The sequence below is a fragment of the Protopterus annectens genome, chromosome 1.part0, assembly GCF_019279795.1.
Source record: "Protopterus annectens isolate FY-2018-M chromosome 1.part0, PAN1.0, whole genome shotgun sequence".
NCBI classification, from domain to species: Eukaryota; Metazoa; Chordata; order Ceratodontiformes; family Protopteridae; genus Protopterus; species Protopterus annectens.
In genome coordinates, this window is record NC_056725.1 from 1,764,976,269 (window position 1) to 1,764,987,854 (window position 11,586).

General features: G+C 40.6%; 1 protein-coding gene across 1 annotated transcript in view; it reads left to right on the forward strand.

Annotated features, from left to right (window-relative positions):
* LOC122805259 overlaps nucleotides 1-10,253 on the forward strand; it is a 142,972-nt gene extending 132,719 nt beyond the window's left edge. The window contains exon 4 of the mRNA XM_044075381.1: nucleotides 10,100-10,253. Within this exon, the coding sequence (XP_043931316.1) occupies nucleotides 10,100-10,253 (154 nt within the window). The remainder of the gene's footprint in view (nucleotides 1-10,099) is intronic.
* The last annotated feature ends 1,333 nt before the right edge of the window (nucleotides 10,254-11,586 follow it).

Consider the following 11,586-nt stretch of genomic DNA (forward strand, 5'->3'; position numbering starts at 1 on the left):
TTAAAAGGCATATTGCACCCACCATTTGAGCCTTATTTTGGCAGCCGTGACTTCTGCTAGATAGGTATGGTATCAGAACTTCAAGCACTTCCTTGTAAACCACCATATTTGATTTTTCATAAAGATAGGGTTACTTTACATACCTTCTCCTCATTCTTACCAAATGTTGCCTCTGACTCCAATATCAGTCAGGCCATCAGTTTTTCCAGTTTTCTTTCCTAAGTTTGAGAATAAAGGAGAATCCACACTTCATCTTCTTGATATACATAGAAAATTGTGTTTCTACCTGGACAGAACAAAAACATTCAGAAAATCGGAGCAACTATTTGTTTCTTTTTCTAATGTAAGGATGGGAAGGCCAGTTTCTAAGACTGCTCTGGCTAAATGGATTACAGATTGCATTTCTTATATTTATTCCTTGAAAGGTAGTGCCTTACCTAAATAACTCAAGGCTCATTCAACCCAGATCCATGGCTACTTCAGCATATTTTTGGACAAGAGCCTCTATTGACAATATTTGTACAGCTGCCACTTGGTCAAGCATACTTTTATTGTGCATTACAAATTGGACATCATTTCCAGAACTAGAGCTGCCTTTTGTTCATCGATGCTCTGGAACATCCTTGCATGAGGGCCACCCAAGGTTACTGTAGTTGGGGACAAATGAATGTAAATGACAACACCAGATAAAGAAGTTATGTACTCACCATAACATTCCATCTGTGTTGTCCATTTTCATTCTTCTTTAAATTCCTTTCCACCATCCCCACTGTCCTTCATCCTGGGAGAGACGTAATGAAAGAATTTTTTTAGGAACCATGGTTCCTGTTTGAGCTCCTGATCTTTATCTATAAATTTCCTGTCATAGTATCATTACTAGATATCTATCTATCTATCTATCTATCTATCTATCTATCTATCTATCTATCTATCTATCCATATATGTGTGTGTGTGTGTGTGTGTGTGTGTGTGTGTCTGTATATATATATATATATATATATATATATATATATATATATCTAGTGCATGTAGCAGCTACAAACTCGATCTGAGGTGCTGTGGTGGTCAGGGGCATTATGGGTAGGGGAGGAGCTCGCGATTTGCATCCTAGAAGCTTTGAAAGTGGCTCAATCGGATCTGATGATCAGATCCAAACACATTCCCATTCATTGAGGAAGAACAAAAATGGACAACACAGATGGAACATTATGGTGAGTACAGAACTGTAGTTTTATTGGCCACTAGGGGTCATTTCCAAGACTCCTTCATCTTCCTCTCTTAAAACCTAGTTGCCTCGTGGTTTGGGCGTCTTTTCAGGCTTGTTGGCTGTTGGTGAAGCACCCTCCAAGAGGAAAAAACGCTGAGAGAAGAAGGGAGCCACTTTTGAGATTTTAAGTATTTTTTCTCTGTTTATTTGCTAAGTTTTTCTGCATAGCTGCCTAGCTTGAGCATTTTCTGGCTTGTTAAACTTGATTTCTGTATTAGTAGCTGTATTTAGAGCACAACCAAAAGCTGTTTGCTGAATTTCCTGTTTGCACTTAATTTTAAATCGTTTTTTTCTTAAAACTTGCATATTTTCTGTCCTTGACCTAGCACTCTTGTATGGGGTCATTTACTGCACTGTTATAACTTGATATTACTTGTGAACCTCTGCTATCTCTGTAAAAACAAAAAAAAAAATCTTGCTTTTTTCCCACTTTTCTGAGAGTTAAAAAGTTCAGTTACAGGCTTGCTGTTCCTGAACTGTTTGAAAGTTTCTGTGAGGCCATTTTCGCTTGGGCTGAAGGAGGGTCTCTCTGTTGATCAGTGGCAGTGAATAACATTGAGCAGCTTCCCTGCCCCCGTAGAGGTGGTTACTGACTTGAAACTGTAGTTTTATTGTCCATTTTGGGTCTATTCCTGCTTCTTTCCAGCCCCTGCTATCAAGCACGCTTTAACGTGCTTTAGCGATTTAGCCGGAGTTGCCACTAGAGCAGCATCGGGCAGCCGGTTAAACAAGGTTAAACTCTTTCTGGCTCCAGAAAGTCTGTTCTTCAATTTTTCCCTTAGAACTGCTCTGTTAGGAACCTAAACAGTTTACACCTTCACTAAAAAGTGCAGCACTTGTTCCAAATAGCTTTTTCTTCTCAAAAGCTCAGCACTTGTCTTATAAGCATATCCCTTGTCTTATAAGCATTCTCTTTGCAGGTCAAGCACTCCTATATTATACAAATCTCTCACTAGCAAAACCCCCAGGAGTGCCCACTTCCCTGCTAAGCCCACTACTTTTCTGTCTCATACCAACTCATAATTCTTTCTAGCATGTCGAAGGGTCAGATGCTGGCGTCCTCTCCTGCCCAGTTGGTGAATCTGGGAATTCTGAGACAATGTTACAATTGCCTCATGTACACGGACAACCCTCTCCTCCTCCCACGTAACACTAACACTTGTGAGAGATGCAGCTATTTAGCCAGACTGGAGGCTGAGCTCTCTCAACTCAGGACTGGCAAGACCAGGCAGGAGGAGAAGGCAACTACACACACCACAATACCAGTCTCACATAACTCAACCACACCACTGAATCAAACACATAAACACACTAAGACATACTGGAGGCTCTGAGTAAAATTTACCTAAACAGCAGAGGCCTCCAAAGCAGACACCCAAGCAACTGCAAACTCAATACACCACACAAACAACACATAAACAACAAAATCAGTGTGCAAAGCAGTCACTGCCCTTAAGGCCAAATACAACACCAAACATACTTGTCATAGGTGACTCCATAGTCAGACACACTGACGCCCGCTCACCAGACTGAGTAAGGAGAAGGTCACAGTAAGCTGCCTGTCGGGCGCTAGAATCCGCCACATAACGCAAGCACTCAGGTCTCTCAACAGCAGGTACAAGTACGACTCAGTCATTGTCCACGCTGGTGTCAACGACCTGAGACGCACTCCTTGGACTACATGAAAAGAGACATTGAGGAGCTCTCTGATTATGTAGCCCAGGCAGGTATGACCCTGACCTTGAGCAGTATCCTAACTTCACCTAGAATGATGCCACAATACAGTGATAAGATGATCAGCTTTAATAATTGGCTTAAATTCTGGTGTCATTCAAAGGGGATCCAATGTCTGTCTGCCTGGGATGACATGCTGGACAAGCCACGCTGCTTTACAAGGTACGGCTTGCACCTGTCACCTCTAGGCTTCCGGATATTGGCAAAGGCTCTTGCCACCCCCATAGTGCCTTTTTTAGGCAAGGCTCAAATTCTAAACCTACCACCCTAGAACACAAAAAAGGAAAAAAACTAAGGGTAATGCTGCTCAATGCCAGAAGTATCAATCTCAAGATGCACGCACTCGAGGCCCTTCTTAGTATGGAGAACATCGATGTCTGTGCTGTGACAGAAACCTGGTTCAAGGCTCCTGAGAGCACCCCAGCACTATCAGGTTTCACCTCATATCATGCGTTCCGGCCCCAAAATTCGGACAACACCAAGAAAGGAGGGGGGGTGTCCATATTCATAAAGGACACCCACACCTCAAGGTTGGTGGCAACGCACGATGCATCGGAGACCATCCAGGTGCAATTAACCATAGGCAAGTCTGCTCTGCAATTTGTAGCATGTTACAGGCCACCCTCTCAAACTCAGGAACCTCACATGGCCTTCCTGAAAGCATTGGAGGGGATAAATGTATCTCCAAACACCATCATACTAGGTGATTTCAACTACCCTAATATAGACTGGGAACACTACTCAAGCCCAAACACTCTAGCCCAAAGGTTCCTGGAGTTCATAAACTCAAATGCCATGGAACAACTAGTCACCATCCCCACAAGAGGAGAAAACATACTTGATCTCATCATCACGAACATGGGATCACAATGTTCAACACCAGAAGTATACCCCTCACTGGTGAGATCAGATCATAAACTAATCTCGCTGGAGGTCCTCATCCGCCCCACCTGGAATAAAAAAGACCACAGTGAAAAACTTCTCAAAAGCCGACTTCACACTTCTAAAAACTAGTGTGGTGTCCTTTAAGGCCCGTGAGCCAGTGGTAAACATTACTCAAACCGCTGAATCACTTACAAATGCCTTCTACCAGCACCTACAGGACTGCATGGATCAGGCAATCCCAAACAAAACTAAGACTCTTTGTACCAAAGGCAAGCGTCCAGTCTGGTGGACCCCAGCCATAAACAAGCTCTACAACAAAAGGAGGAAGCTACTACAAGATAGAGCAAAATCCTTGAAAGGTAAGACACCTTTGATCATTATAAGTAAAAACTAAGAGCTCTCATAAAATCATCCAAGGCAAATTTTGAGAGAAAAATCGCCAAGGACTCAAAAGACAATCATAAGGCCTTCTTTAGCTATGTTAGAAACCTAGGAGGAAACTCCCAGATATGCTCAGAATTAGTTCAAAATGATGTGAAGATTACTGAACCTACACACATTGCCAACATACTGGCTGACAGGTTCAGTGCAAACTTCTCCCCCCCAAAAGGAGAGATATCTATACCAGAGGATTGTAGCCCCCACCAAACATCTCCAACGCCCAGGTGAGAACTCCTCTCTCCAAGGCAAAAAACACAGCATCCATGGGACCGGATGGTGTCCCCGGCTGTGTGCTCCACGAACTCAATGAGGAATTAAACCCGCAGTTAGGACAGCTGTTTAATCTTAGCTTCACCTCAGGATACGTACCCAAGGAGTGGCGCACGGCGACTGTGGTCCCACTTCACAAGGGCGGTGCCTCCACCGATCCTGGTAATTACCGTCCCATTAGCTTGACGAGCCTTATCTGCAAAGCCATGGAGAGGATCATAATGGAACTCATAACTAAAGACATAGGGAACTTGCAGACTTTGGATCCAACCCAGTTTGGCTTTGTCAAAGGCAGATCATGCCTTTTAAACTTGGTTGACTTTTTCGAGACAGTCACCAAGGCCATTGATGAGGGAAAGGCAGTCCATACAGCCTACCTCGACCTGGCAAAGGCCTTCGACACAATACTCCACTCAGGTATCATCGAAAAACTCATCAGCTTGAATGTAAACCCATACATCACAAGATGGGTTGCAAACTGGCTAAGTGACAGAACCCACAGGGTCAGAGTTGCTGGAGCCATGTCAGACTCAAAGCCTGTCACAAGTGGTGTCCCACAGGGCTCAGTCCTGGGTCCACTCTTGTTCGGCATCTACTTTTCTGAAGTACAAGCAAACACAGGAGGGTTATGGCTGACAAAGTTTGCAGATGACTGCAAACTGGGCCATAGTCGAAAACACATCTGACACAGATATCCTTCAGAAGGGCCTCACAGAAATGGATAACTGGTGCCAGAGTCATGGCCTAAAGTTAAACGCCAAGAAATGCATAGTCATACCCTTCGGGAAAAACAAGGTTACCCCTAGCTACCATATAGGTGGCAATCCACTGAGCACAGAAGAAGTCATCAGGGATCTGGGGACCCAGGTTGACAGTAGCCTTTCGTTTGACACTCATGTTGCTAAAGTAGTTAGGAAAACCTTCTACATTGCCCACCTGATCATGAAGGGATTCACATCTAGATCAAGGGAGGTCATCGTCCCCTGTACTCATCACTCATTAGACCTATGATTGAGTACAATGCCCCATTCGGAATGTATCTGACCCGACACCTGCAGCAGCTGGAAAGGCCCCAAAAGTTCCTCACCAAAAGGATAAAGGGTCTCAAAAATATGTCTTATGCTGCCCGACTGAAAGAACTCCAGCTCTATTCAGTCTCATACCGCTTGCTCAGAGGTGACCTGTGCCTGACATATAAGGCCATGTCAAACCCAGATTTGATGAATATACTTCACCTCAAAAAATCTAGATCCCTCAGAACCACAAGGGCGCGAGACTTAAACCTTGACACGGTTATTAATAGAACGTGCTGGAGGGACAAATTCATCACCCAGAGACTCCTATGCTGTGGAACAAAATCCCGGTACATGTGAGGCAGAGCACCTCGCTGGCCTTGTTCAAGAGGAATCTTGACCAATGGATGGGAGATCGCAGATATACCCCAGGGATTACTTCAGTGTCACTGCTTGACAGAGGCACAGCAAAATAATAGGCATAGTTTTATTCAAACTAAAGGGGTGGCGAAAGCCACATAACTATGGGCTAGGCTTATAAATGCCCTTGGGCAGATAGCCTAGTATGAACCTATGAACCTATGAACCTATAACTTCTTTATTTGGGAATTTTGTTACAAAATATAGAAACGCCACTTTGTTTTGTGTTGTTTCACTCATGATGTTACCCAATGTGTCCATCAACATTTTAATGGCATTAATTTTTTCAGACACATTTCATTAACTACACACTCCATTTTGTCTAACAACAGAAAGGCGTCCATGATTGCCATCTTCTTGCTGAGACTCCTTGCTTTTTGGTGACCAATTTACTATACTGAGTGGCTGGAGTGCATGTTTTAAGTCATTTAGACATTCCTTTAAATATACAATAGAAATTTTTATTACCTGTCAATGTATTTTTAACAGTTTGTCTTCCTTTGGGAGCTAAATGAAGATTGTTACTGCTGAAATGCTTGATATTATTAATCATTTCTTCTTAAGACAACATATATTGTACGCTTTAAATTAGATGCTACCTACTTGGCAGGTTACTGAAATACTCAGTTTATCAAAGTTTGTATACAATGGCATTGGAAAGAAGTTTACAGAACGATACAGTGATACCCATTTTAAAGATTAGACTGAATACAGATTGTTTCAGAAAAGAGAACCTCAGTGTGTTTCATATCAGTAGATTTTATAGTTGTATATAATATAATGTTTACCTTTGTTCAGATCCTGAGACCATCAAAGTATGCAGATATTATAGCTGAAAGTGGTAAGTCCCCTATTGAACTGTCTAATAATTTTTTATACTGCAGACAGTTCTTAGCACTTCTGACACTTAGGGATTCAGTCCCACAATGAAGAGATGAACTGTGAAGCAGTTCTGTCCATTTTGCCAGCTTGTTCAGAAAAACATTAAAGTGAGGCCAGTTGAATGGTAGTTTATAATGTTTTCAATGAGTTCTAAATTCAGTATAGCCCTTAATATCATGTGATGCATTGCTGTATATGCTAAACACAGCTTTCCTATGGTTACATGATAATTAATACAGCTACCTCTGCAGAATTAGTCACAGAAACCATGTACAGACATGTAAACAGCTGCATTAATGCTACTGTACCTGCCAGAAGTAAGTCCAAATGTAACACCAAAAACAAACCCCACTGGTGGAATCCTTACCTTAACAAGGTATATAACAAAAGAAAAAAAAAGTCATGGCCAAAATGAGAAAGAACAACTCTCACAGAGACAGGAGCTGTCTGATTCAGTTAAACAAGAAACAAAGAGGTCTAATGAAGTCCAGCAAGACCAATTATGAGGTCAGGATAGCCTCCCAGATTAAGGATAATCATAAGGCCTTCTTCAGCTGTGTCAGGAACATTAAAGGTAACATTCAATAATGTGCAGAATTGGTCACAAATGGCACAACCTTCACTAACCAGGGTGAAATATTGAATCTATTTGCTTATACATTTAGCTCTAACTTCACCCCTCACTCCCCCCATCTACCCCCACTAAAATCCCTTCTACTATATTCCCCAAACTGTTAACAGGAAGCATGTCCTGGAGGTGCTTGCTAAAGCCAAAAACACTGCTTCATTGAGCCCTGACAAAATCCCCAGTTGCCCCCCGACACCCCCCCCCCTCCGGTTCAACCCTCACAGAGCCAGCCATTGAGTATAATGCCTCCTTTTATATACATCTGTCCAGACATACACAGCAGCTGGAATACCCACAGAGATATCTTACAAAAAGGATGCTTGGTTTAAACAATTTGCCAGACATGGACCATCTCAAATCCCTGTCACTATACCTCATTCACTCCAATGGAGCTCAATAAGTTTGCACTGTGACTTCCAATGGTTGGTTCCTTAGACAAATGTTCATATCTCTGGTACCATAGGGATTATGAAAGAAGTATAAATGCCAAACTCTTCAGCACAAACTATTTTGATAGTGGAAGTATTCTTTAGGTTCTAGGTCTTAAACCAAATTTTATAAGTTGCACAGTAACTATTACATTTGTAATATTTTGCAAACAACTTACAATATCTCAGCAGCCACTCAAGTTACACACATACTGTCAGTTGCATTTTATTCATCTAGCTGAGAGCTTTCATTTGAGGCTAAGAGGTTCTGTCTGTGTTACCTTCTTGTTAAGATATTTAGAAAAATGCGAACATTATAGCTATATAAATTAATATCATAACAACAATAGTTCATATCTCTTTACCTGCAGTAGACAGAGCTCAAATATTAATGCAGTTGAGTTTGCTATTGTGAAAGCTTTAAGATGAAATCTTTTAAAACCATGTACATAGCATGGTATTGGAATTATTGATGCAAATATAAACAAGCAGTATTTGATGCCTAGAGGCTTCAGTAGGAGTTAACTGCAAATGCAGCTGGAGACGTCACTTGAATGTAATGAGATACTCTGTATCTTACAGACTACTAAGAGGTGATCTGCATCTGGCATATGAGGCAACCTCTGACCTTGCCCCGATGGACCTACTACACTTGAGCAAATCAAACAGCACCAGAAATATTCAGTCAAAGAAACTAAACCTCCTGTGCAACATCAAGAAAATAGTGTGGAGAAACAGGTATATCAAGCAGAGGATACCACCGCTATTGGACAGACTCTCCATCCACATAAAACATATCTCATCCCTGTTTGTATTCAAGGAAAACTTTGATCTATGGATAGGAATTAGGAAATTTACCCCAGGGTTGCTACTCACTGATATATACCACACTTGGGGTCTTATAGATATCTGTAGTTATCCCACTGATCCCAGATATTAAGACTATATGTAGTATGAAATGAGTCCATGAAGGGGGTAAGGGAAATCAAACACCATATAGTCTGGGAAATTTGGCTGGGTTTAAAATGGCCCACAAAGGCAGATAGTCCAGTCCTAACCTATGCATCTACAGGCAGCCATGAGAGCTGCTTGTGTCATCACTGGCTTCCTGGTAATGAGGGCATTTTGTATGTCCTATTTCTATCACCGGAGCAGGGGCATGAGCTAGCTGCATCACTAGTGGACTCACAGTAGCTTCCTGTTTGAGTGCATGCTTCTCTATACTCACTTATGAAGGCTACCACCAGAGATTGGCTTGGTGAGCCAAAGGCAAACTCCTCAGGGCACACTGCCACCACGCCTCCTACTAGAGATTGGGGCTGTATGTGTTGGTCCTCTTCCTAGGATAGGCATGATGATTTTCCCCTACCAGCTCCGTCAAGCACCTGAGTCATTAATTGAATTTCGGTTGCCTGGACTATAGTCAAATGTTTTATCCCTTTACACTAGCAGATTGTTCTTTCCTCGCTCTAGGATTGTTAGCCATCTAGGTGGCTAGCACCATGGTTGCCTGACAATCCCAAGTTAAATTTCTTTGTATTTGCTCTTCCCGACTACTGCTTACTTGAGCTGAGATTTTCAAGTTTCTTTGTTTTATCTTTGTATTAATAAAGGCAGAATGCTGTTACTACTTTGTAGCTCTTCTCTTCTATCTCTGTATAAAATCTTCAACCTTCTCGGTTAGTGTAAAATTCTTTGTTATTTTATTTCACATAAGGGCAGTTAAATTTACAGTTATACAAGATTGTCTTCCTTTGTATTGTATTCATTAAACAGGTAAGCCCACTAAGCTTCCCCTTGGAAAATTGCAAGACTGAAATCTGAAGAGCATTTTCACTAAAGTTAAAAGTGTAAGCTGTTATAAAATTATCATGTTTATTAATTGTGTGATTTGCTACAAATTTGAACTCTGGAGCTATTTTTTATGTTGTTTACCACACTTTGAACTCTGAGGCTGGTTTAACATTATTGACAAAAGTATCACAAATTAACCATGCCTCCTTTAAATATCCCTTACTAGTTTCTTTGAGTTGTTTTGAATGGACATTTGTGTTACTTAAGTACAGAACATGCATCATGAATGCAGCTGTAAGTTTAACTGTTTTCAATTTTTTTATTATGTGAACAAAGGACAGCACAGACCATTGCAAATTCACTACCACTTCAGAATGACTGGGATATACAAGAAGAACTGGAACTTCAGGAGAGTGTTGAAAAACAGCTTCTCAAAACTGCAAAAATTTTGGAAGTAGGTTTATATGCCATGGTGTTGTATGCATGTTGATATGTTAGCATTACCACTGAAATTAACATAAACTAAAATGCAGTGCATGGGTCTGTTTGATTGCACTTTGAATTTTGGAAAAAAACAGCCTTGTTAAGCACCATTCTGACATAAGAAAGAAACTTAACAAAGTTTGTTAAGCTTCTTTCAGCAGTGTCAAGTTCCAGTATCATGCAAGAGCACTGAACAGTGTCCAGAACAGTTTCACAGTTTTAAAAGTTGTTCTACACTGCATTGTCTCGCTCTGTCTCTCTCTCTCTCTCTCTCTCTCTCTCTCTCTCTCTCTCTCTCTCTCTCTCTACATGCACACACACACACATACACAGAGGGAATATGGCTAACAGCTTTTAAAACCATTTATTCATCAGAGGCATATTTTGCTTCTGCCTGCTATCTAAGTATTTTGTGGCTTTCAAAGCAGTAATGCGATTTGTACTTCTCTCTTTTTTTCTTGTAATTGGTAGTAAGTGGAGAAGATAGAGCTCCATGCACTCCAATTCTGATTGGGTCTGTTTGATAATAAGTAACTTGCTATGTGTTTTCAAAATGATCGAGAAGTTTCACCCCTCAAACTTTGCTTCACTGTTCTTTGAGATAAATTTCTTTACATTCATGTCCTGAACACACACGTTTGTTAGGATAGGAGAATTGATCATAATCCTCTATGCTATTCACTTCAAGTTGTTAAGTCTCTTGAGAAGTTTTTAACCAGAGGTACAGATGATTTGTTGATCATTAGCAAGTATATTCAGTAAAGCAGTTATTGCTGACTGCTGGCAGTACTGAATCAGAACAGAGTAGTAGTATATTTTGATATAATCAAAAGTTCATATCTTTCATTCATTTAATTAATATAACTTTAATATGTCTTAGCCCTGTATTGTACCATGTTCAAGGTTACACCGTGGTCCTGTGAACTTTTACAGTTCAGAAATCAAGTGCCTAACATTCTAAAAATGAACTCTTGTTAAAGTAATGTAAAATAAATGGCTTAAGGGCTTGGAGTTATTTATTACCATTCATGGCTTTCATATGTTTTTTGTGTTTTGTTGTCTTTGTGCCTGTTTGTGTGGTTTATCTGTTATTTCTTCTTTTGTTTGGTATTGCATTTTATCTTGTTTGTAGCTAGGAGGGGAAAGGGTCAAGAAACTTAGGTGTGTGTGTTTTATATATATATATATATATATATATATATATATATATATATATATTTATATATATATATATATATATTGATATATATATAGATATAGATATATATATAGATATACACACACACACACACACACACACACACACACACACACACACACACACACACACACACATACAC